We start from the raw sequence: 27,464 nt of genomic DNA on the forward strand, positions 1-27,464 counted from the left end.
AAATTATCTTCAATTTGTGATAAATTCTGGACCAAAGTAAATCTACTATTTACTTTGAGTACATCACTATAACTTTTTACTTCCGTATTCAAGGAAATAGGGCATGTTGAAATTTGAGTAATATTATCTACAAGCTATTTAAGGGAGAAAGGATATGAGGTGTGTATTAAACTCTTTATGTTTAAGTTATCCTACCTAATAATAGACAAATATGCAAATTGACCGCACCTTCGCTACGCCCAAGCCACGCCCACCAGCCAATCAGGGCGAGTATGCAAATTACCCAACCAAGATGGCGGTTAATTTGCATACGCGGAGGGAGGGAGTAGTGAAGACTGAAGACAACTTAGAAGGAAGAGGGAGGAAAAGCGGAAAGCAAGGTGGCTGCCAGAGGGAAAGCCCGGGCGGGGCGGGGCGGGGCGGAGCGGAGCAGGGCAGGCGGCAGCGGCAGCGCACGCGGGCCGCAGCGGCCGCTTGCAGGATTCTTCCTACAAATGGGCTACTAGTATTAAAAATAAAAGGCATACAAGGTAGAAAGTAGTGTTGCTGTGAGAGAAGATAAAAAAAGTGCAGTGGAATACGGAGGTCAAAAGGGGAAGATTACTTGTAGTTGTGGGGATCTGAGAAGGCATTGGAAAGAAGGGACTTTCTGAATGTGTGAGCCCTTGAAGATTACATGTAATTATACCACTTGTAAGAGTATTTTTAATGTATTATCTCATTTAACCCTCACAAAACCCTGGTGTATTAGATTCTTATTGTTACTCCCCTTTTACAGTTGAAAAACCTGAGACAATTTAAGAGGTTTGCTAAAGGTCACTGATGTGATAGAGCTAGGGTTCGACATGAATAAATTCACGCAATACAGTGTATGAAAAAAGCACATAGGGCACTTGGGGATTTTTACAAGGAATTTGAAGTTCATTTTGTCTGAAAAATAAAGTACTTGAAGAGTAATTGTGGAAAGTATATTTGGAGAGAGAGATTAGTGTTGAGTTGTGTTCAGTCTCATTCCTAGCTAGATACTTTTTTCTGTATGCAATAGAAAGTACCGGGAGATGTTTGAGGAGATGAGTGCAAAACTGAAGGAAAACAACATGGTGGTAGTTGACAGCATTGTAGAAAGGAAGCAATGAAGATAAAGGAACACAAATAAGAAATTATTATAATGACATGATTAAGAAAAAGAGGACATGAACCTGGGCTATGACATTGAGAAGAAAGAAAAAGGTATGATTGTAAAATAAGATATGGAAGTAAGATCAGTGGAAGTTAGCAACTGATTGGATTTGCCTGTTAACAAGATCTGTCTAGCTTAATTTATGTTTATGAAATTATTGAGAAATTTTCTGAAAGCCGTGAATGCATACAAATACTAATTAAATCAAATGATTTTGAAGTTCTGATGAAAATTTTATTAATTGTCCTTTTCCCACAGTAGATTTGTTCTCTGGGTGATTTTTAACCTATTGACACTTTAAAAATATGTTTTTATTGATTTCAGAGAGAGGAAGGAAGAGGGAGAGAGAGATATATAAACATCAATGATGAGAGAGAATCATTGATCAGCTGCCTCCTGCACAACCCCCACAGGGGATCAAGCCTACAACCCGGGCATGTGCCCTGACCAGGAATCGAACTGTGACCTCCTGGTTCATAAGTCCATGTTCAACCACTGAACCACTTTTAAACCATAAGAGTCTCTAAAGTCATGAGGAAGATTTCTCTCTATGAGGGACTAATTTCACTCCCACCTTCTGCTAATGATACCTTTTAAAATATAAAATTAAGACTAAAAGGAGTTTAGAAATGTAACATTACTAAACTACAGTTGTTTATGAAACATTTTGTTCTGTGTAATTCATATTGCCTGTATTCTTCCAGGGCATGACCCTCTGAATAATATTTTAGTTCTTATTTACTAAATTCTGTTAGGTCTTTCATATTGATTGTTGTTTACATTTGCAGGATGCCCTAAGTGTGATGTAGTATCTTCTCTGTTGTATAAATGTGGAATTAGAAGTGGTACAGGTTATGCTATATTGCAGTAAAACTTTATAACAATGGGCAGCTGGCCCACAGGCCATGTTTGCTGACCTCTGATTTCATTCATGGTTATGGTTTTCATCACATTTTAGAAGGATTCAGACAGTAGAATGCCTGTGTTTATATTTGCTCCCTCTGAAGTTACAATTAAACTCCAAGTTTAAAAAAAGGTCTGATTTTAATGTCAAATAGAACGGAAGAGGAGATGATAGTTAACAAGATATGCTAGCAAAACTTCAATGCTGAGATTTGGGTGGTTGATGCTAATTGATTTAACCAAGAAGACTGAATTTTATTTTGATGCATGGGGACAGCATACAGAAGAAACGCCATACCCCAAAGTCTCAGTTCTGTTTGCAGTCAATCCTCATTCCCATCCCCAGTCCTAGGCAACCACTAAATTCTTTCTGTCTGTATATCTTTCTGGATACTTCATATAGAAGACTCACAGAACATATAGTCTTTGCTTCTTCACTTAGCATATGATTTGAGTTTCATCCATATTATAGCAGGTATCAATTTTTATTACTGAATATCAATATACTCTTATAGGTATCTTAAATATATTTTTGTTGTTTGGTCTTTTTTGTTTTAAATACAACCTTTGTGAAGATAGAGACCATTGCTCGTCTTTGTAATTCCAGAAAAACAGTTATGAACTATGAACTCATGGAATACCTATCTGTGTACCTACTTACCTATTTATTTAATCTCTTTCACTATATATATATCAGAAGATCATAGTGATCATGCTTCCTTCTCTTTCCTGCTTCCCATGATCGTTTGCAATATAATAAAAACACAAAGGGAAATTATATAACCTCACACCAGCCTACTAAAGGGAGTGCTATTATATGTGTTGAATGATGCTTCCTTGTGAAACAAAGATTGTAGCATATAATATGACCTTGATTCAATGATTTGCCATCATAGCTTTTACTTGAATGTTTCAATAAAGTTTTATATGAACGGAAAGCTGTAGCCGAAATACTGATTAGTTTAAAAGCAGTGTTGTAGTAGATAAAATGGTGAAGCAGCTTTCAGGAGGTATTTTTATGTGGGTTACATAATTTATCCATGGATGATTCTTTGATTAAGGACCTTGCTTAGATGTACTATCAACTTTTTCTTATAATAAAACTCCAACGCAATTTGCACTTAATCATACTCAGGAAATTAGGTGAATTGCTCAAGATTGCAGAGCATAGGGCTTAATTTATCATTTGTTATCTTTTCCATATTTATATTAAGTTACATGAAGTATTACCTAAGCATTAAAGTAGTTAAATACTTTGTCAACAGTTTAAATATGAAGTCTTACTAATGCATTAAAGTAGTTAAAGTCAGTACTGTAAAGGTTGAATATCTTTTTAGAGACTGTACTCTTTAGGTAAAGTAAGAATACTTAATAAAGGTCTTTTTACTGTTTCTACCTTCCCTGCTGATGTTAACTATCAAGAAAATAGACTATAACCTTCTTAGCCTTTTAACTTTATTATGAAAATGTGAAGTTATAAGTTGTCTCTAATTCCACAAGTTAATTTTTTCTTCATTTGGGACTAAGTAAAAAGTGAATCATGGGAAATAAATACTTTTATTTAATGTAGTCATTATTGAAGGATTATGTATGTATGTTTGTATTTGGTAGAACACTTCTTAGAGTAGTTAAATAGCACTTATTTTAGTAGTTTGCCTTTTTAGTATTTGTTAAAATGGGTAACTTGTGCCCGACCAGTGTGACTCAGTTGGTTGAGTGTCATCCCATGCACCAAAAGGTCACTGGTTCCATTCCTGGTTAGAGGCAGCTGATTGATGTTTCTTTCTCTTCAGTGTTTCTATCACTCTCTCCCTCTCCATTCTTCTCTCTCTAAAGTCAGTAAAAAATATTCAAAAATAAATGGTTACCTTGTTTTCCAGTCATGACATGGATCTAACGCCAATTGAAAGAACTCAAAAGCTAATATTTCATTTAGATTGCTACTTGTCTTTATTGTTCTTGAGAGCAAATTACTAGATTTTTAAAATGACACTTGTATTTTGAATCTGAAATTTTGTTTTCTTCTTGTAAGTATATTCATATTTAAATACAAAATAAAGTATATAAAATGGTATTTTATTGTGAAGCTCCTCATTATTTTATAGATAACCTTAGGAGATTCTAAGAGCATCCTTATGTTTAGTTATGCCATCCCAGAGAGTGTGCTCTGCAGCAGGTAGATGATATTTTGAAGAATATTCCTATTGTAAGTCTTTTCGGGCCTTCAGCTCAGTAATTGAATAGAGCTGGTGTGTGTGTGTGTGTGTGTGTGTGTGTGTGTGTGTGTGTGTGTGTGTGTACACCTGCAAGGAAAGTAGTTATAAAGTTAGATTTAATATACTGACAGACTTCACATGAAGAAACAGGTGACTAAGATCCCATATGTATCTTAGATTTTTAAAAGGTATGGTAGAGCCATATGACAGTGGCAAGCAAAAATGTGTTTTCTGTTTTAAAAAGTAAAATTTGTCTTTTTTTGTGATCTTTGGCAGACTGCTAAGATAGAAAAAATGTCATGAAATAACCTCCTTACATTTGTTGGAACTACTAAAAAAGGAAACTCAGAAACTAAACTTGGGTTCAGTGGATCCTGCTAGTATAACAAGAGATGAACATATAATATCTTTTTTCTTTTTAAATTAAGGTTTTGTTTTTATTTTTAAGGGGTTTTTTTATGTTCTCTGTTTTCCATCTTCCCTCTTTACCTTTCTTCCCCCTTTTCCCTCCCACTTCTTTCCTCTTTCTCTTCAGTCTTGCTGTCATATATTCATCTCTCTCACCCCTCTCCCATTATCCTTCCCTCCTTCCCTTCCTTCCTTCTTTCCCTCCTTTCCTTCCCTCTTTCCCTTTTTTCCCTCTTTCCCTTCCTTCCGTCCTTCCTTCCGTCCCTCCTTCCTGCCCTTCCTCTTTCCCTCCCTCTCTCTGTCCCTCATCCCTCCTTTCTTTCTTCCTTCCGGTTTTGTTTATGGTAATTGCTGTCTTTACATTTTAAATATGGTTTATTTGGGGTTGTAGACATTTGTATATGAGTAGCTTATTCTTCTAACTTGATATCTGTCTTGCATGGGAAATCTGATGGAGACAGTTAGTACTGGCATAGGGTATTGACTGAAAGTGTCAGCCTAGGGTGGGTGGGAAGAGAGCTGTCTGTCAGGCGGTAAGCCCACTAATATGACTTGACCCCAAGTCAAGTCTCTGTCCATCACCATTTATCTCCCTCCTTTCCCTCCTTTCCCTGCTTCCCCTGGCAATCACCACACTGTTGTCCTTGCCCATGTTTTTTTGTTCAGTCTCTCCACTCTGGACCCCAGTCCCCCAGCAGCTGTCAGCCAGCTCTCTGAGTCTGTCACTATTTTTTATCAGTTCATTTTGTTCATTAGATTCCACAGTTGAGTGAAATCATGTGGTACTTGTCTTTCTCTGACTGGCTTGTTTCACTTATCATAATGCTATCCAGGTCCATCCATGCTGTCACAAAGGGTACATTTTCCTTTTTTTATGGTGGAGTAGTACTCCATTGTGTAAATGTAACACAGTTTTTTTATCCATTCATCTACTGATGGGCACTTGGGCTGCTTCCAAATAATCTTGGCTATCCTATATAATAAAATAGTAATATGCAAATTAACCATCACTCCAATACACACGATGGCCGCCCTCATGTCAAAGATGGCTGCCCCTATGTGGACACAAGATGGCCACCACAAGATGGCCGTCAGGGGAGGGCAGTTGTGGGTGATCAGGCCAGCAGGGGAGGGCAGTTGGGAAGGACCAGGCCTGCAAGGGAGGGCATTTGTGGGCAATCAGGCCAGCAGGGGAGGGCAATTGTGGGTGATCAGGCCTGCAGGGGAGGGCAGTTAGGGGTGACCGGGCCAGCAGGGGAGGACAGTTAGGGGCAACCAGGCTGGCAAGGGAGGGCAGTTAGGGGTGACCGGGCCAGCAGGGGAGGACAGTTAGGGGGGACCCAGGTCTGCAGGGGACGATAGTTGGGGGGGACCCAGGCCTACAGGGAAGGGCTGTTGTGGGGACCAGGCCTGCAGCGGAGGGCAGTTGGAGGATACTAGGCCTACAGGGGAGGGCAGTTGGGGGCAACCAGGCCTTGCAGGGGAGGGCAGTTGTGGGGGGACCAGACCAGCAGGGGAGGGCAGTTGGGGGGGACCAGGCCTACAGGGGAGGACAGTTAGGGGCGACCAGGCTGGCAAGGGAGGGCAGTTAGGGGTTACCAGGACAGCAGGGGAGGACAGTTGGGGGCGACCAGATCTACAGGGGAGAGAAGTTAGGAGCAACCAACGTGGCAGGGGAGCACAGTTAGGGGCAATTGGGCCAGCAGGGGAGCAGTTAGATGTCGATCAGGCTGGCAGGGGAGTGGTTAGGGGATGATCAGGCTGACAGGCAGAAGTGGTTAGGGGAAATCAGGAAGGCAAGCAGGCCAGCGGTTGGGAGCCAGCAGTCCTGGATTGTGAGAGGGATGTCCGACTGCCCGTTTAGGCCCGATCCCAGTGGGGTCCCAGATTGGAGAGGGTGCAGGCTGGGCTGAGGAACAACACCCCCCCCCCCCCCGTGCACGAATTTCATGCACTGGGCCTCTAGTTATAAATAAAGCTGCAATGAACATAGGGGTGCGTATATTCTTTCAATTACATGTTTTGGGATAAATTTGCAGAAGTTGAATGGCTGGATCATAAGGCAGTTCCATACTTAATTTTTTGAGAAACCTCCATATTGCTTTTCATAATGGCTATACCAATCTGCATCCCTCCAACAGTGCTCAAGGGTTCCCATTTCTTCACATCCTCGCCAGCACTTGTTGCTTGTTGTTTTATTGATGATAGCCAGTTCATTTTATCCCTTAACCATTTATTTTTCCATCTTCCTGAAATATATTGATATTCTTTGCCCTTTATTTTTCTCTTCCCTTCTCCTCTCCCTTTCTTCACTGTTCTGGGTTATTCTTTTCTATCTCTTCTAGAGGCCCAGTGCACAAAATTCATGCATGGAGGGTGTCCCTCAGCCCAGCCTGCACCCTCTCCAATCTGGGACCTCTCGAGGGATGTCCGATTGCCCATTTAGACCCGATCCCTCTCACAAACCAGGACTGCTGGCTCCCAACCGTTTGCTTGCCTTCCTGCCTGATTGCCCCTAACTGCTTCTGCCTGCCAGCCTGATCACCCCCTAACCACTCCCCAGCCAGCCTGATCGACGCCCAACTGCTCCCCTGCCGGCCCGATTGCCCCTAACTGCCCTCCCCTACCAGCCTGGTCACCACTAATTGCCCTCCCCTGCAGGCTGATCTCCCCCAAGTGCCCTCCCCTGCAGGTCTGGTCACCCCCAACTGCCCTCCCCTGCAGTTCTAGTCACCTCCAACTGCTGTCCCCTGTAGGTCTGGTCACCCCTAACTGCCCTCTCCTGCTGGCCTGGTTGCCCCCAACTGCCCTCCCCTGCAGGCCTGGTCCCTCCCAACTGTCCTCCCCTGCAGGCCTGGTTCCTCCTAACTGCCCTCCCCTGCCTGCCCGATTGCCCCTCACTGCCCTCCCCTGCAGGCCTGATCGCCCCCAACTGCCCTCCCTTTCAGGGCTGGTCTCACATCTGCCCTCCCCTGCTTGCCATCTTGTGGTGGCCATCTTGTGTCCACATGGGGGTGGCCATCTTGTGTGTTTGATGGCCAATTTGCATATCAACTCTTTATTAGATAAGATATTGTAATTACTAGGCTCTTGTGAAGGACACGAGTCAACATATTTTTTTGAGTGTACAATTTTCTGAAACTTGTATATTAAAAAGCAGCATATGTTGCAATTTTACTACCAACAATATTTGAAGTTACTGTTTCCATTGCAACTCAAGTATCATTAATTGTTCTCCAGTTTAAATTATATAAAATATTTCTTGCTGTAGTGTGTAAACTCATAGAAGTAACTAATAAATCATTTCCCATTTGAGTTTGTTATATAATTCTCAATGTATTGTTCATTCATTGGAATTACATATTTACTGTGAAATCCAGGTTTTATAACCAGTTCTCATGAGACTTTTATGCAGTATATTGACTCATCTTCAGATTTGTTGCAAACATTTAGTCTTTTGCTTTCACTCTGTAGTTGTTTATTTTATAAATTATATTGAATGTTTTTATCTGAATCATGATTTCAAATTTTGGTGTAATATAAAGTTATTGCCACTCCAGATAAGTTATATTAAGTAAGATTTTATTTTTTGTTTTACCAAATTTAGTTTTGGTGAAACACTTGTAAAATAATTTTATAGTACATTTTGAGAGCAAAGAAAATGCCTCTGTGTTTTTATCTTATTCTTATAATATGTAAAGGCATAAAGTTTGTTTGATATTTTGAACTGAAATCTTTTGAAATAATAAGAGTCAGGTAAAAATATTCTTGTGTTTTCCAGATTATTGTTCGGTTGTTACAATTGTGGACCAGACAAATGTAAAGTTAACCTGCCTGCTCTTCAGTGGAAATTATGAAAGCCTTCCAATAATTTATAAAAATGGAGATATCGTTCGCTTTCACAGGCTGAAGGTATAATTCATACTGTCTAGAACTTATATTTTTTAAGAAAGCACTGTATTCACTAAAACTAGTTAGCACTAATTATGTGGTTGCTTTGTTAGAACATGACATCAAGCATTTTCAAGAGATGAGAAGAATTGTAAGTTGTATCAGACTTCAAATAATGTATATTAGGAAACCTCTTTATTTGAGCCAGCTGCCTGCCTTTCTTCCATGCAAATGTGTTAGATGCTATGATTCTGACTGGTTGTGCTCTGTCATCTTGCTTCTAACATCTATAGATCGATGTTTTAAATGTTTTCCATGAATACAGAACTTTGTTTTAAAAAAATCTTAGGTTAACAACAACAAAAGTGTACAAAGATTGGGAGATTATATTATTCATTCCTGATTGTTGTATTAATTCCAGTACAATGAAAGCATTGAAAAATTAAGTATAAAATCAAAACAAATCAAATGTGTTAAAATGTGAACAGATACTTAGATAATTTTAAAGTTATGCTAACAGTTAAATAATTAAATATAAGAAAACCTTTGATATAAAAGTAAAGCTAATAAGTGGTATGTGTGTTTTTTTAAATCAGTTTTTCAGTATTTTAATATTTTCAGTCCCTTAGATTTTAAGCATTTTAGTCCCTCAATATTTTCTCGTTACATGGGTTTCCATGCAACTCCTTCATTATCTTGGTTGTCTTTTTTTTCTAACTACTTCAGTTTGTTTGTGTCCCTCGTGGTCAATGTGAAACCTATAAATTAGCACAATATTCCAGGTGTGTTATATTCTATGGTGTGAATTACTTCTCTTGATCTATCAGTACTTTTCCCCTAAGAATAGATGAATAGTAGAAATATGTTCATAAAGATAAAAATCCTATATAATGAAGAGGTAATATGCAAATTGACCATCACTCTAACACACAAGATGGTCACCCCCATGTGGACACAAGATGGCCGCTACAAGATGGCCAGCAGGGGAGGGCAGTTGTGGGCGATCAGGCCAGCAGGGGAGGGCAGTTGGGAGGGATCAGGCCTGCAAGGGAGGGCAGTTGGGGGGAACGAGGCCCGCAGGGTAAGGCAGTTGGGGGCAACCAGGCCTGCAGGGGAGGGCAGTTGGGAGTGATCAGGCCTGCACGGGAGTTCATGTGGGGGTGACCAGGCCTGCAAGGGAGGGCAGTTGGGTTGGGAGCAACCAGGCCTGCAGGGGAGGGCAGCTGGAGGTAACCGGGCTGGCAGGGGAGGGCAGTTGGGGGTTACCGGGCCAGCAGGGGAGGTCAGTTGGGGGCAATTGGGCTGGCAGGGGAACAGTTAGGCATTGACCAGGCTGGCAGAGGAGTGGTTAGGGGGTGATCAGACTCGCAGGCAGAAGCGGTTAGGGACAATCAGGCAGGCAGACGAGTGGTTGGGAGCCAGCAGTCCTGGATTGTGAGAGGGATGTCCAACTGCCCGTTTTGGGATCAGGCCTAAACGGGTAGTCGGACATCCCTCGAGGGGTCCCAGATTGGAGAGGGTGCAAGCTAGACTGAGTGACACATACACACATCCCCCTTCGTGCACGAATTTTGTGCACCGGGCCTCTAGTTTTTATATAAATGAAATTGAGAGGGTCCATAGGTAGCATGTCTTCACTATAAGAAAGTATTCAGGGCAAAGAGGAATGAAAAAGAAAGAAATGGCTAATGAACAAATATGAAAGACAGTGTTTTGTATTCCTATAATTTAAAATACATATGGCTATATAAAAGAAAAACAATTATTTTGGAAGGTGAAGTGTGTAAAATATGTAGGAAAACATGACACCAACAGCACAAAGGATGGTGGGAAGGTTAAACGGAATTATGCCACTGAAAGATTGTTACCTTTAGAGGTTATTATACTTTCAGTAAAAAGTGTAAGATGGAATAGGACAAGTGTGAAGTGTGAAATGGAGAAGAGAAAGTGTTCCAAATTGACTGAGATGTTAGGATTCATCCATAGCTAAAGAGAAGTCAATGGGACACATATTGTTCAAAATAAGACAGGAAAGAAACAATAGAAAAAAATTGTAAAAGGAAAATAAGATAGTAGACTTAAATATAACCATATCAATAGGTACTACATTTTCTTGTGGAAGAAAAAAATTGACTGATAAAAAGCAAGAACCAAATATATCTGTACAAGAAATAAAGATGCAAACAAGTTGGAAGCAGAGCTGTAGAAAAGATATGATATACCAAGCAAATAGTAAGTAAAAAATAAAATAACTATTAATATCAGATAGTTTACAAAAGATCAGAATGGGGGAGCATTTCTTTTTTTTTTTTTTAAATATATTTTATTGATTTTTTTAGAGAGGAAGAGAGAGGGATAGAGAGTTAGAAACATCAATGAGAGAGAAACATCGATCAGCTGCCTCCTGCACACCCCCTACTGGGGATGTGCCGGCAACCAAGGTACATGCCCCTGTCCGGAATCGAACCCGGGACCCTTGAGTCTGCAGGCCGACGCTCTATCCACTGAGCCAAACCGGTTTCGGCATGGGGGAGCGTTTCACAAGGTTGCTTTGTAAATACGTATCATAAGTGCATGTGCATCTAATAACTGAGCTTGAAAATTTAGAAAGCTAAAGTGGCATATCTCACTCAGCTCTCTCAGGCTGGTGAAACCTTAGCCTCAGTTGCATTTAATTCACTTCAAACTTACATTTTAGGTGTTCTAGTTTTCTCTATTATGCTCATAAATAACTGGCACTTGTTATTTTTCTTTCTGTAAATTCTCTTAAACCTAATAAATGTAAAAGTACAAGCTTGGTAGGACTAGGGATTCTAACACCTAGTTCTGTAGAAAATAGAAATAGATTGTGCATAGTGTTTTACAGTTTACGTGGTGTTTGCGGATCTTGATGGAGCCCAGTTGATTTTAAAATTCATATACTAATTAAATGAAATACTAAAGAATTATGTCCTCTGTTAACTATACTGGCAAGATTTTATAATCTTTCAGATTTTCAGTTCCCAGGTTTTGCATCAGTAAGCAATTTTATGTGTTTCTGTTTTGTTTTCTACTTTGCCCCCCTTTCTTAGATCCAAGTATATAAAAATGAGACCCAAGGTATCACCAGCTCTGGCTTTGCGTCTTTGACATTTGAGGGAACTTTGGGGACTCCTGTTATACCTCGTACTTCGAGCAAGTATTTTAACTTCACAACTGAGGACCACAAAATGGTAGAAACCTTACGTGCTTGGGCATCTGTTCATATTCCACCTTCTTCGACATTAGTAAAATTGTGTGATGTTCATTCGATGCAGTATTTTGACCTGACTTGTCAGCTCTTGGGCAAAGCTCAAGTGGATGGAGCATCATTTCTTCTAAAGGTAGATATTTTTAAACACTTGCAATTATTAATTAGTACCACCTACATGTCTCTAAGGTACTTATGTTTTAGCATTCTGATGGAATAATTATATATACTGTGTGTTATATGATGAAATTAAACTCTAACTTACCATTTCTGATAAGCCTGGATATTCATGCAACTCTACTCCTGCATTTCCCTTTATCCTGTATGACTACAGAAAAACAGTATTATCAGATCTACATTTTAAATGTAGTATACTTTGTTATATTTATTAATTTAGTACTAATAAAATATGTATTTTTTATTTTAGTACTAAAAATACTACTATTTTTTAGTTGCGGTTCTATATATGCATATTTCTGCTTCCTTGTCAAAGTAGCCTTCTCATTTACTTTTTTGGCCCTTTGATGTCACGTTCTCCTCTCATGTCATTTCTCTGCCTGCTTCCTGGGTAGGTCATGGTTTTGAAGTATTTGTTGCTCTTCTTATGTTTTTAAATCAACAGAATTAAAAAAGTGCCTTAAGACCCATCTAGTCTTTGTTTGCCACTCTCCCTGTTTAATCATGAATAGCTTTTGAAGAAGGCAGTTGTCTGATACTATCTTCACCTACCCATCCTAGGCAGGATGCATTTAAACAACACTGCTTCAGCCTTGCTCCTGTGGGTTTACTTTAGCTTCTGGCTCTTTGGAACAGTAGGGAAGGAAATGGATTGCAGTAGTTCTTGGACCAATATTGGGCTTTAGTATTATTATCATTTATACCTTGCCCATATTAAGGAATGGTGAAGATAGAAATCTTTGAGTAAAATGTGAAGTTTTTGAAGTTGATAATAACACATGTTTATATACACATTAAATACTCTGAATATGTAAATGCATGCTATTGGCTTAGTATTCACAAGCAAATATCATTTATGTGTGCCTAGTACTCACAAGACATGAAAACCCCAACAATAAACTAAAAAGCTATTTTCACTAATAAAATTATTCAGTGATCTAAGTGGTTTAAAACATTAGTAAAATATAGCTCTTCTACATATCAGCAATAAATAGAACAGATAATTGAACAAAAATCTTTCAGTCCTGCCAGTGTGGCTCCGTGGTTGAGCATGGACCTATGAATCAGAAGGTCACATTTCCATTCAGGTCAGGGCACATGCCAAAGTTGGGGCCACCTGGATCTCCAGTAGGTGGCATGCAGGAGGCAGCTGATTGATTCTCTTTTTCATTGATGTTTCTATCTCTCCCTCTCTATTCCTTTCTGAAATCAATAAAAATACATTTTTAAAAAATAACTTTCAAAATCTCAATGACTGTAAAATAAAGTTCATGTAAGAAATATCTCAATTTCTGTGAAGAAAACTTTACTGAGGAGCTTTAAAGAAAACTCGAACTAATAAAAGACTTTTGATTTTTTTACTAAAATGTTTTTAAATAAAACAAGATTTAAAAATATATATATTTTATTCATTTTTTTACAGAGAGGAAAGGAGAGGGAGAGTTAGAAACATCCATGAGAGAGAAACATCTATCAGCTGCCTCCTGCACACCCCCTACTGGGGATGTGCCCACAACCAAGGGACATGCCCCTTAATCAGAATCGAACCTGGGACCCTTGAGTCCGCAGGCTGACGCTCTATCCACTGAGCCAAACAAGTTAGGGCAATAAAATAAGATTTTAATTAAAATTACATTGTTGTTTTTTTTAAATTGATTATAATTCTGAAGTTTATTAGAAACATTAAATGACTAGGAATAAAACAAGAAAAGCTTGCCAAAGAAAGCTAAATGGGAGCTCTATGTCAGATATTTAAAAATGTTAGTTATAGTAAGACTGATCAATGGAAAGGATTAGAAACCTCAGGAATGGTCTTATACCTATAGTAATCAAAATGTGATAAAAATAACATTTCAAATTGGTAAAGAAAGGTTGTTAAAAGTCTGATTTCTAGGCAATTAAAACTAGAGCATAAAAGTAATATAGCAACACTGTGCCCTCTCAGTTCCTCCCCTCAAAAGACTTGTGGATTGGTCTGTAAAGACATTTTAAAATCACAAAAACAGTCTACGCAAAGTGGAACAAATTCCAAATGGAGAATAATGTTTGTGCCATACGATGTTACTGCTCCCCAAGTAATTGCCCTGCGTCTTTGAATTAGTTAGGGAGCAGAATCCGAATGAGTGACACAAACCCACAGTTGTTTATTAGAAACTTGCACTGTCACCAGCATTACTCAGTACTTCCTCCGTAACCTGACACTGGCAGACATCTTCTCTTTAGAAATGTAGTGTTTTTTTATTCAAATCAAACTCCTGACATGCAGAGGCATTCCCACTTCATCCCCTCTTACAGCACAGCACGGGCTGGCTCTTGTCCTAAGGATGGGGCAGTACATGCTGGCCCTGTGGCCTGTTCCCATCTTTGTCTGAGTGCACCTTACATAGCAATCAACATCCCTTTTCCTTTTCCAGCACCAATGATGTTTATTCATTTGTATTTATAACATCTAACATGAGCAAAATAGTCCTGTCTGTACATTTAAAGGCCTTTTCCAAATCGAAACAAACTGAGCAAACATTCCTAAAAGCTAGGAATTTATACTTAAGAATATTAGCAGAGGTACTCATAAAAGTTTATATATGTAAGATAATTATTGCTAAATTATTTGAAATAGTATGAAAGGTTTAAAACAACTCAAATGACCAATAAAGGGGTTATTGGTTTAATAAATTTGTGTGCATCCATGCCAGGAAATTTATATTGAAAATTATATTTTAGAATATTTAAATTTCCTGATAAGTTGCTCAAAAATATACTAAGAAATGAAAAACAGAATATAATGCTAGTTTGTTAAAAAATAATAATAATACAAGACATAAATACATTGAAGAAAAAAGTATAAAGTTCAACACTTTTTTCTGTGGTCATAGTAGTTTGAACTTTTTTTTTTTACGTCTTCATATGTAGTCCTTTTACAGTCAGAAAAGGGTGTACATCATATTTAAAGTATAGCAGATATTTGGGAGGATACATTTAATTACTTTTAAGTTATATTTCCAGCAAGTGAAACACTTTTAGCCTCCACAGTTTTACAAAGAGGTCATTAAACTTTGCTCTCCCCTCTTCCGGCAGGTATGGGATGGCACCAGGACCCCGTTTCCATCCTGGAGAGTCTGCGTACAAGACCTTGTTTTTCACGGTGATTTAAGTTACATCCGTCGGCTGCAGAACCTGGCAGTAGACATTTTAGTCTATGATAACCATATTCAAGTGGCAAAATCTCTGAAGGTGATGTTGAATAGCGAGCTGTTTGCTTTTTTTATTTTTATAAATGGGGTAAATCACATTTGTGGATAATATTTGAGGTCTAGAAATTAACTCCAAATTTATATTCTTTAATATTTAATTTGTAAAATGTATGTTCATAATAATTATTAGTGTACTAAAATATAATGGCTTGAACAGCTTTTTCAAAGTAAAGAATGTTTCCTGAATATCTTAAATCTATACGCAATATTACTATGAAAATAGTAAAGAAAAATTTTGTTGTGTACAATGTACTGCTTTAAAATGACAGGATTTATAAAATATTTGTAAATTTAAACATTAAGCTTTGCTAATTTTCGGTTTGATAAAATCTAGTCTTTGTACATACTAATTTAAGAAATTATTAATCCACCTCTATCATCTTAAATTGTATGTCTATTTGTGTGTCTACTGTACAGTCTATGAGAATTTGCTCACTGTTTTGGGGATATAGCTTTAGGAAAACATATATTATTTAGATACAGTAGTTTTTGCTTAGTAATAATCTATTTTAAGGAATATTTTTATTTTTTTATATCTTATTTGCAAGTGTTCTTTCCAGCAAAGAATAGCATCATTAATAATAACAATAATAATAGTACAGTTTATTAAGCACTTCATCTGTATTTAGTTTTATCCTGTGCAGTAGATAACTGTCATCATTTCCATTTTACAAATGAGAAAACGGACACACTCAGAGAGTAAGCCCAAGAATTCACAGCTACTTGGTTGAAGCCAGTATTTGAATTTACACTGTTTCCAAAGCCAATCCTCTTAACCAGTATAAAGAAATTATTTTCTTTATTGCAAATAGCTTTAGGGAGTTAGGTACACAGCTTACTTACACAAAGTTATACAACCAACTTATAGGAAGAAAACTGAAAGTGAATTGCAATTTTTAGAACTGATTTTAGTGCCCAGTTTTCCTTTGTAAATACATGTTTTTGGAGGAGGAAATATTTCCATTTGCACATTGTGTTACAAATAAAGCCCACTCAACCCAAATCAATAAATTAGATTAAGTCAGGGTCCATGATGGTGATAACTACTGCACTTCCTTACTCCTTTATGCGTGTGTATACATTCATGTTCTGACATATTAGAGAAAATTAACTGTTGGAGATAGATCTTTGATGCTTTTCCCTCATTTTATCTACATTGATTTGCTTATTTTTAAAAAATGTAATGTTAAAGCTAGTGCTAAAATCTTTTAAAAATATTGATTTCTTTTATAAGTGAAAATGATTTACATTGTAGATCAGTTTTCAAATGCCCTATCTTTCCCTCTGCTGCTTCCATATGTCTTTCTGTTTCCCCTCACTTGTCCTGACTCCCTTATCCAACTCCTGAGCAGCACCCAGCACAGTGCTTTCCATGTAGTAAAGGATGAAAAAAAAAAAGTATTTACTGGTAAATGAGTGAATGAGTATGTACTGTGAATTTTTTTTCAGTTTTTCCCTCTTCCTTTTTGTCTGCTTCATCTCAGCCACTAGAGGGTGCTGTGAGCACACAATTAAATATTGAGCGCTTAGTTTTTTTCTGAAGATATGACATATTTATCTGCAGTGTAATAGAAAAATGAAGAGGATTTTTTCTGTGAATAAGTAATGTAACTCAAGGCTTTTATAAATGTACATTTATATCACATTTAAATTTTTCTGAGACAACTTCTATATCAACCATTCCATTTTTTTTTTTTAACCATTCCATATTAATTTAAGAAATTAAGACAGATGACATTGATACAAATGAATTCTTATCAACATTTGGGGATAACTATTTAAAATTCCATTTCTATACCGAAATACATGGAACACATTTTTACTGCTTAGGTACAGTAAAAAAAAAAAAAAAAAAAAAAAAAAGTGTTTTTTTTTAAATAAAGAGGACAGTTAAAGCAATTATAAAATAAATATAATTGACTTCTATTTATAACACATTTTTTACAGCATAAGTTGCCCATAACATTTTTCATATATGCTGCTTTTAGGTTATCTCATTGACTAAGCATTTTACACAAACTGTTATTTTAAACCTTTTATCTGGAAGTTAAAACAGTATCTATTCAATCCTCAGTCTTATCCTGACACAATTTAAAAATAATTATAAAACATGTTGTAATAGTTTTGTTTAGCCTTCAGTGACTCAAGAGATATAATTTAAAGATTCCTTAAATTTGGACATATACAGATCTTTAAAAATATTAAACCTAAAGTGAAATTCATGAGAGTTTATAAGGAATCTTTAAATTATTTCTAAAGGGATAGTGATTTCTTAATACCTGTACTTGCTTTACTTTATTTTTAATGTTTCTGCATTGAAATGGGCTTTTGTAACAATTTTTAAAGTAGTTTTTGTAATTGTTTGGTTCTGACGCCATCACTTGTATTTCTGGAATCTTATCACATTCCCGACAAGATTAAGTAATATTTGTCCCTAATAATAGAACATCTGGCATATTTCCTAGTGTATTTAGTAAGCTTATAAAAATACAATGCTGCCTCCAGAAGGAATTTCTGGAAATAACAATTTGTCATCTTTATTTATATAAATAAATTCTCTCTTGGTCTTTAAATTTTGTTTTATTTTGAAAATAATAATAGAGAAGATAGTATGGTAAACATTGATGTGCTTACAATTCATACTTAACATTTCTAAATGTTTTGACACACTTATTTTAGGTACTTTGAATTTTCTAGAACTAAAACTACATACTGAACCTTCTGTGTATCTCTGCTTTTTCTCATTTTTCCTCCTCAAAATTCTCTTTCTGCATATCCTAACATGTAGGCATGAATACCCATGTTTATTATACTTTTATATGCTTTTGTCTGAAAAGTGTATGTTGTATATGTATCATTATATAATTTGCTTTTTTTCTTTGACATTATATTTTTAGGATTTATCTATGTTCATACATATGCCTGCATTAATACGAGACTGTCTTAATTGTTGTACCTTTATTTTAAAACTAGAGGTCTGGTGCACGAAATTCATGCAGGGGGTGGGGGGTTGTCCCTCAGCCCAGCCTGCACCCTCTCCAATCGGGGACCTCTTGAGAGATGTCCAACCAGCCCTTTAGGGATCCAGTGGGATCAGGCCTAAACGGGCGGTTGGACATCCCTCTCACAATCCAGGACTGCTGGCTCCCAACCGCTCACCTCCCTCTGCCTGATCGCCCCTAACAGCTTCTGCCTGCCAGCCTGGTCACTCCCTAACGATTCCTCTGCCAGCCTGATTGATGCCTAACTGCTCCCCTGCCAGCCTGGTCACCCCTAACTGCCCTCCCTTGCAGGCTTGATTGCCCCCAATTGCCCTCCCTTGCAGGCCTGGTCCCTCCCAACTTCCCTCCCCTGATGGCCATCTTGTGGTGGCCATCTTGTGTCCACATGGGGGCAGGATCTTTAACCACATGGGGCAGCCATCTTGTGTGTTGGAGTGATGGTCAATCTGCATATTACTCTTTTATTAGATAGGATAGAGGGCTGGTGCATGGGTGGGGGCCAGCTGGTTTGCTCTGAAGGGTGTCCCAGATCAGAGTGGGGTTCCATTGGGGCGTGGGACGGCCTGGGCAAGAGGCCTGTGGTGGTTTGCAGGCCGGCCACGCCCCCCAGCAACTCAAGCAGAGGCCCTGGTATCTGGGATTTATTTATCTTCTACAATTGAAACTTTGTAGCCTGGAGCAGAGCCAATCCTCCTGCTCGCTCCATGGTGGCAGCCACTTCTGTTGAGATTTATTTATCTTCTATAATTGATACTTTGTAGCCTTAAGCAGAGGCCTAGGCCAGCCAGGGTGTGTGGAAAGCTTGGCTTCCTCTATCGCTGGGGGCAACCCTAGCCTCCTGTTCTCTCCAGCTCCGTGGCTGCCGCCATTTTTGTTGGGATTTATTTATCTTCTATAATTGAAACTTTGTAGCCTGGAGGGGAGGCCTGGGTCTGCCAGAGTGTGTGGAAAGCTTGGCTTCCTCCATCACTGGGGAAACCCAAGCCTCCCTCCTGCTCGCTCCAGGGCCGCAGCCATCTTGGCTGGGGTTAATTTGCATACTTGCTCCTGATTGGCTTGTGGGTATAGCGGAGTGGTGGTTAATTTGCATATTACTCTTTTATTAAATAGGATTATTGGCCTTTCTTAAAGTGCCCCTGGTTGTTGGTCTGTACCCCATATTGTTGTTAAATATTTTGAGTACTAGAAATTGTTTGATTTTTCTCCATTTTCTAAAAAAAAATCAATCTCTTTTTAGGTCGGAAGCTTTCTTAGAATTTATAGCCTTCATACCAAACTTCAGTCAGTGAATTCGGAGAACCAGGCAACATTGTTAGCTCTAGAGTTTCATCTCCATGGAGGTACCAGTTATGGTCGTGGAATCAGAGTCTTGCCAGAAAACAACTCTGATGTGGATCAGCTGAAAAAGTAGGCTTATTAGACATCTATTTAAAAATTGTAAATAAGGTATCAATAAGCAGATTTTTAAAATAATACTGCTCTGGGATGGTAAGGGGGAATCTAAAAGGTTCCTTGTAATTGATCCTCATAGCCTTCTGTGGCATTGTCCATTTTTTAGTGAGATGAACCAAACGAAACAAATCAAGTGATTGTAGCTTCAAATAGCTAAATAGCAGAGCTGGAGATAATCTAAGGTTTCTACTTCAGTATGTACGTACTTACCTCTATTCGTCTATTCTTGCACATATGTTCTTCTGTCATTTGCCACATTTTCCAAGGACAGCAACAAAGAGAGGAAACTGGAGCTTAGCTCAAGTTGGAAAATTGCGTACATATCTAGCATTCCAAACATACTTGATCCTGCTATGAAAAAAATAATGGCCTTTCTAAAGCGCCTGTCGCTGATAAAATAGGTTAACAGAAGTGTTTTAGGGTATCATATTTTTAAAACTTTTAGATGTTTCCAGAAAGTGAGTAGTACCCTAAGTCCTGCTAGATACATGCAGTTCTTTTTCCTGATGTGTTTTTAGTCTCTCTACAGAAACTTTTTGACCAATATTCTAGAGAAATAAAAGTAAATCTGCATATCTTCAAAGAGATATAGAAAATATCCCATTTAGTACATTGAAATGACGTAGATATTTTCTAAATATTAAAATTAAATATTAAAAGCAATATAAATTCTAAATATTAAAAGCAATTACTTTAAAATCAGTTAAATTAGCTATTTTAATAATCTTATATGAGTTTCACTAGTTTATCATATTATAATATTTTACTTTCTTGGATCTAGAGTGAGATTGTTCTAAGAATGTTATCCATTAAATTACCAACTTATTTTTGTTCACAATATTTCACCATCCCACTGTTACACTTGTATCTTCCTAGACTCATTTGTTTTGTTTTGTTGTTTTTTTAATTTTGAGGACCCTTGGAACTCCAGATATATAGACCTATGGAGAAATGCATACACACACAGAATTTTTTATGCAATTTTAGTGAGTTCTTGGTTTCTATGGGTAGAGCTAAACTGACCATCTTAACTTTGTTTCATGTGATTTTAACTTACATTCTTCCAATTATAGGGCTTTAGAATGTGCAAGTTTGACAGCCAATCAGAGTTCAGATGGTATATGTCAATCGGAATGTGAGGACAGCTTTCCAACAAGTAAGGACAACTTTTAACGTTCACAGTTTAATCTCTGCCAAGTAAAATGGTTTTATCAACATTAATCCTCTAATATCTTCTTATATCTGTCTCTTTTTTTGTTTTAATCCTCACCCAAGGAGTGAGGATATTTTTTTCCATTGTTTTAGAGAGAGTGGAAGGGGAAGGGGGAGAGAGAAGAGTGAGAGACAGACAGAAAGAGAGAAAGAGAGAGAGAGAGAGAAACATGATGTGACAGAAACACATTGAATGGTTTCCTCCTACACACGCCCCAACTTATTTTGTGTCCTAGCATGTGGTCTATCTTTGAGAATATTCCATGTGCACTTGAGAAGAATGTATATTCTGCTGCTTTGAGATGAAATGTTCTATAAAGATCAATTAAATCCATCTATCTGATCCTGTGTTCCATTTAAGATCACTGTTTCCTTGTTGATTTTTTTGTCTGGAAGATCTATGCATTGATGACAGTGAGGTATTAAAGTCCCCTACTATGACTATTTTGCTGTTGATCTATCCCCCAAAGTCTAGCACCAGTTTTTAAAAATATATTTAGGTGCTCCTATATTGGGTACATATATGTTTATAAGTGTTATATTCTCTTGCTGGATTGATCCCTTTCGTATTATGTAGTGAACTTCTTTGTCTCTTGTTATGGCCTTTGTTTGGAAGTCTATTTTGTCAAAAATAAGTATTGCTACCCCAGCTTTATTTTGTTTTTATTTGCATGGAATATTTTTTCCCATCCCTTCACAGTCAGCCTATGTGAATATTTTGTTCTGAGTTGTGTCTCTTGTAGACAGCATATTATATGGGTCAAGTTTTCTTATCCATTCAGCTACTTTGTCTTTCAATTAGAGCTTTTAATAAGTTCACACTTAAGGTTATTTTTCATAGGTACTTACTTATTGCCATTTTTTTCTTTATGCTTATGTTCCTCTTCTCTCTTATTTCTTTTTCTTCTTAAAGCAGTCTCTATAGCATGTCATGCAATGCTGGTTTGGTGGTACTGAGCTCCCTTAGCCTTTTTTTTTTGTCTGGAAAGCTCTTTATTTTGCCTTTGAATTTACTAGTAAGTGATAGCATGCTAGATAGATCAATTTTGGTTTCAGGTCATTGCTTTTCATTGCTTTGAATACTTTATGCCACTCCCTTCCTGCCTGAAGTGTTTGTTGAGAAATCTGCTGACAGCCTATGGGAACTTGCTTGCAGATAACTAATTGTCTCTCTCTTGCTGCCTTTAAGATTCGCTCTTTGTCTTTAATCTTGGCCATTTTAATTATGGTGTGCATATCTTTGATTTCATCTTGAGTGGGACTCTGTGCTTCCTGAACTTGCATGACTTTTTCCTTCAGCAGGTTAGGGAAATTTTCAGTCATTTTTTCAAATAGATTCTCTATCCCTTGCTCGCTTTCTTTTTCTGGAAACACTATGATGTAGATGTTAAGTTTCATGTTTTCCCTAAGTTCCCTTAAAGTATCCTCTTTCTCTAATTCAGTGATGGTGAACCTATGACACGCGTGTCAGCACTGACACGCGTAGCCATTTCTGATGACACGCGGCCGCTGAGGCGGCCGCATGCCGAGGATGAAACATTTGCTGCTCCTGAGGATGAAACATTTGCGAAATAATGTTTTTTCCTCAAAGTGACACACTACCCGAGTTATGCTCAGTTTTTTGGCAAAGTTTGACACACCAAGCTCAAAAGGTTGTCCATCACTGCTCTAATTCTTTTTTCTTTTTGCTGCTCTAATTGGATGATTTTTTTCTACCTTGTCTTCCAAATTGCTGATTTGATCCTCTGCTTTGTTAAATATGTTGTTTTTTCTTTTAATGTATTCTTTATATCAGCTATGGTATTCTTCATTTCTGCCTGATTATTTTTCATGGTTTCTATGTCATTTTTCATGCTATTGAGCATCCTTATAGCCACTTTGAAATCTATATCTCATTAATTGCTTGCCTTCATTTCATTTAGCTCTTTTTCTGGATTTCCTTCTTTTCTTTTACTTAGGGTTTTTCCCTTTGTCTCCCCAGTTTGATGTCTCTTTGTGTTTCTTTTATATAGTACATAGAACTGCTATGACTCCCAGTCTTGGTGTGGTGGCCTTCTGTAGTAGGTGTGCTGTGGGACCCCGTGGTGCAGTCTCCTTGATCTCCTGAGCTGGGCACTCTAGGAATGTCTCTTGTGTGGATTATTTGGGTCTTCTTTTTGTAATTAGGTCTTGATTGTTTTTTAGCATGTTCAAGTGTGGGATCGACCCTCAGGCTGGCTAACTGAGGCTTGGCCCTGACCATGGTGTGTAAGCTGCTGTGCAGGTATAGTCTCGAGGTGTCTTGTTGGGCTCAGTGGCACAGTCTCTGAGATCACCTGTGCTCAGTGCTCCAGGAATGTTTCTTATGGGTTATGTGCATTCTGTTTTAGTTGCATCTTGATGACTGTTGTTGGCCCTTTAGTGGGTGGAGGTAACCCTTCAGGCTGAGTGGCTCTAGTAAGAGTGCACCTTAAGTCCCTGTTGGATGCAGCCAACAGTCCTTTCTGCTGGACTCAGTCTTGGCAGGGTGGTGTCACCAGTATTTGGAGGACGGGGTTAGTGCACTTTTTCCAGCTGGTGCTCTAAGAATACAAGTGCTCGACCTTGGAAGATGGCGCCTGAGGGTGGTTTGGGATATTGACTCAGGACCCGCACCTCAGTAGCCAACCTTTCAGATCTCCATAGCTGTGCCCCCCAGATCTTCTCTTTATGGCTTCCCTATGCCCTGAGTCTCCTTCCCTCTGCCAGAGCCTTGGGTGAGTGCCAAAGAGTGAGCCCCAGTGCATTGGCCCTGGTATTCTAGCAAACCTCCCCACTCTTCAGCGGACAAAGTCCCCGCTTATTTTTGCTCCCAGATACTATGTAGGATCTTCTTCCTGTCCCTGGTGCTCTGGTTTGGGGTCCCGGTGTGGTGTTGAGACCCTACTTTCCTCAGGGGGGACTTTTGCAGCTACGATATCCCTCCAACTTCTCAGCCCCTGCACCTGGGTGTAGGGACCAGCCTTCTCCGTGTCTCCACCTTTCTTAACAGACTCAGTGTAGCTTATTTTTTTCAGTCCTTGGATGTAATACTCCTGTTCAAGTGCCCTTCAGTTGTTTATTCAGGTTGATGGTTCTAAATTTTAGCTGTAAATCCAGTTTAGTGTCAGAAGGAGGTGTGTCTTGCTTTTTTCATCTACTCCACAGCCATTTTGAACCCGGACACGTAAAAGTTTATCATATACTTAATGGCCCTTTTTACTCCCTCTTTGTCAGCTCTTATCCCTTATCTGATTTCCTGTTGGATTCTTTATGGATTCTTTATCATTTTTGTTTATGAGAGACCATGTATATATTTTACACAAATTTTCTCATTACTTGACTACTTTTAAGATTTTAGCCATTGTTTTTACTTCATGCAGAATGGCATTTATTAAGAAATCAATAAGATTCATTGAAATTATACTTTCCCAGTTTAGCATGTCCATTCAAGTTCTCTTGTCATGGATTCTTATGTAATTTATTAGTAATGCTGAAGAAGAAGGACAAGTATTATACATGATGACCCTAAATTATAATATACTGTCCTATATAATAAAGGGTAATATGCAAATTGACTGAACGGTGTAACGATGGGTCGCTGTGACGCGCACTGACCACCAGGGGGCAGATGCTCAACGCAGGAGCTGCCGGCCAACCTTTTGGTCCCTTTCCCTGGCCTGCAGACTCCGATTGCCGGATGGTGAATAGGGAACCAGGGGTGGGTGGCGGCGGGGGGTGGGGCTGGCTGCGGCAGCCTGGGAAAATGGCCCTGATTGCCGGCCAGACCTAGGGGCCATGCCCGTGCAAAAATTTCATGCATTGGGTCTCTGGTTTTATATAATAGAATCTAAGGAAGAGTAATTACAAAATATAGGTACTTTTTGAAGTGTTAAATTCTTCATTTTAGAAAGTATTATTAAAACTCAAATTTATTGCTCTGTTCACTACTTTTGCTTTCTTGGTGAATTAAAATTCTATTTTATAAAAGTAGTTCACCAAGTCATCCTATTAAATTTAGTAAGTTTATTATTTTATCCACCTTTCCCTTTATTTCCTTCACATTGTATTTTTCCAAAATAATGAAATTTTTAAACATACAGAAAAGTTGAAACAATTTACAGTGAGCACTCATATTCTCATAACCTGTTTCTCAAGTTAACCTTTTACTCTATGTGCTCTGTCATTTATCTTTCTTAATCTATCCATATTATTTTTTGATTCAAATAAGTTGCAGACCTAGTATACCTCCTAAACATTTCAGAATGAACATCATTAACTAGAGTTCAGTGTTTTTTTAGGATTTTTTATTTTTTATTTTTGAGGTACAATTATATGCAATGAAATGGACAACTTATGTGTACGATTTCATGACTTTTCAGTAATACACAAATCTGTGTAACCTAATTTCTCTTAAAATCTAAAACATTATCCTTGTCACAGAAAGTTCCCTCATGCTTCTTCCCAGTGAATCCTCATCACTACCCCCACTCCAGAATTTCTGATTATTTTTTTTCTACCTTAGATTAACTGCATCTCTTCTAGAACTTCAAATAAATAAATTACTTGTACCCTATATATACTATGTTTTTTATATTCATAATAGAGACCTGGTGCACAAAATTCATGCACGGATAGGGTCCCAAGGCCTGGCTGGAGATCAGGGCCAATCGGGACCTTCCAGCTGTTGACCGGGGCCTTCCTTCCCTGGCTGCTGGCCAGGGCCTTTCTTCGTTCTATGCCACCCCCTGGTGGTCAGCTCACATCATAGTGAGCAAACAAACTCCCGAGGGGACACTTTGCATATTAGCCTTTTATATATATATGGATTGTTGCATGTGTCAATAGTTTGTTCCTTTTTAATGCTAATAGGATTGTATGAGATAGACATTTTTAAAATACAAATTTACAGTTGTATCACCTGCTTGTTTTTCTGTAAGATGGCTTTGGCATCTTTGTCAAAAATCAAATGGGTATAAATGTGGATTTATTTCTGGGTTTTCCATTCAGTGCCTACTAATATTATAAATTAAGCAATTTTTCTCTTCACACTAATTTCCAGTCTTGCAGCCTCATTTGTTGAAAGAGTTGTGCTTTCCCTTTAGATTGCTTTGCTACCTTTATCAAAAATAAAATGATCATGTAACTGTGGTTTTATTTCTGAGCTTTCTATTTAATTTTGTTGATATATTGGTCAGTCTTTATGTCAGTACCATATGGTTTTAATTTAGCAAGTCTTTAAGTCTTGAGTATAAGTTCTCCAATTTTATTCTTTGTCAAGATGTGTTCTAGATTCTTATATTTCCACCTAAGTGATAGAACCTGCTTGTCTCTTTCTACAGTTAATCTGCAATTTTGATTAGGATTATATTGAATCTACAGAGTAATTTGGGAAACTTCCCATCCCTTAACATGGCATATTTTATTATATGTTTAATTTTTTTTCAGTTTCTCTGCAATGTTTTATAGTGTTCAATGCCTCATTAAATTTTTAATGGATTTTAAAACTGTATAATTCCCTATTCCTTTTTCTTCCCATAGGCTCTGGATCAGTATCATTGTATGAGGTAGAAAGATGTCAACAACTATCAGCTACAAGTAAGATGACCATTTTTCATTTTTGAAATACGGCATAATTCTGAGGATATTAAAACCTGCCCTTACACATATCAACAAATTCATTTCTATTAAATATTGAGAGCAGATGTCCATGAGGGCAAAAACATATCTATATTTATCTTTTATTCCTCTACCTCATCCTAACTAGCATAAAATGAAACCCAGAAAAGAAATTCTCAGTTAATGATGGAACATGTCAAATCTTGTTCAAATTGAGTATCAAAATAAAACATACTAGTGATGGAATAGAACTTATTGAATAAAGTAGAATCCACTAGCTCATGTGGATAGTAAATAAAAGAACAAAACAAATGAAGTTGAATGGAAAACTCTTTAAACTTTTTTTCCCCATTTATTTTTAGAGACCGGAAGGGAGGGACAGTGGGAAGGGGGAGGAAGAGAGAGAGAAACATCTGTGTGAGAGAAACCCATTGATTGGTTGCCTCCCACAGGAATCCTGGCCAGGACCAGGGATTGAACCTACCAGGTATGTGCCCTTGACCAGGAATTGAACCCAATACTCTTGGGTGCAGGGGATGACACTCTCAACACTGAGCAGCACCAACCAGGCTTGGAAGCTCTTATTAAAAATAGAATGGCAACTAATGAATATAAAAGGAATGATGAAGCTAGGAAAAACAAACAAACACCATTTTGCAACCATGAAAGTAATTGATTCATTTGTGAATTGCCAGTGTGTCCTAAACTAGTGGAATCTTCAATTATTAATAAGATTGGGATATTTATATTTTCCCAATTACTTTCTTCTTAGTTAAAAAGGGGAAAAATAAATTTATACTCAAGAAATCTGTTGAACACCACCTCAACCAACAAAATTAAATCCCCAGGAAAGAAAACACTGATATCCTCTGGCTCTTGATGTGATACATTGAGAAGGAAGGTCACAATATTATTTGTATAGTAATA

At 37.9% G+C, this 27,464-nt stretch overlaps 1 protein-coding gene across 5 annotated transcripts in view; it reads left to right on the forward strand.

The window, feature by feature from the left end:
- The window catches only part of POT1 (protection of telomeres 1), a 72,662-nt gene that overhangs the window by 23,803 nt on the left and 21,395 nt on the right, over window positions 1-27,464 (forward strand). For 4 of the 5 annotated variants that reach the window (XM_079785641.1, XM_079785644.1, XM_079785642.1 and 1 more), the window contains 6 exons: window positions 8,489-8,619; window positions 11,670-11,960; window positions 15,080-15,235; window positions 19,495-19,664; window positions 20,783-20,865; window positions 26,460-26,516. In XM_079785641.1, coding sequence (XP_079641767.1) covers window positions 8,489-8,619; window positions 11,670-11,960; window positions 15,080-15,235; window positions 19,495-19,664; window positions 20,783-20,865; window positions 26,460-26,516 — 888 coding nt within the window. Of the gene's footprint in view, window positions 1-1,056; window positions 1,231-8,488; window positions 8,620-11,669; window positions 11,961-15,079; window positions 15,236-19,494; window positions 19,665-20,782; window positions 20,866-26,459; window positions 26,517-27,464 lie in introns of those variants that run through there. The other variant, XM_079785643.1, reaches the window with a different exon arrangement.

The sequence above is a fragment of the Cnephaeus nilssonii genome, assembly GCF_951640355.1.
Source record: "Cnephaeus nilssonii genome assembly, chromosome: 12".
Classification (NCBI taxonomy): Eukaryota; Metazoa; Chordata; class Mammalia; order Chiroptera; family Vespertilionidae; genus Cnephaeus; species Cnephaeus nilssonii.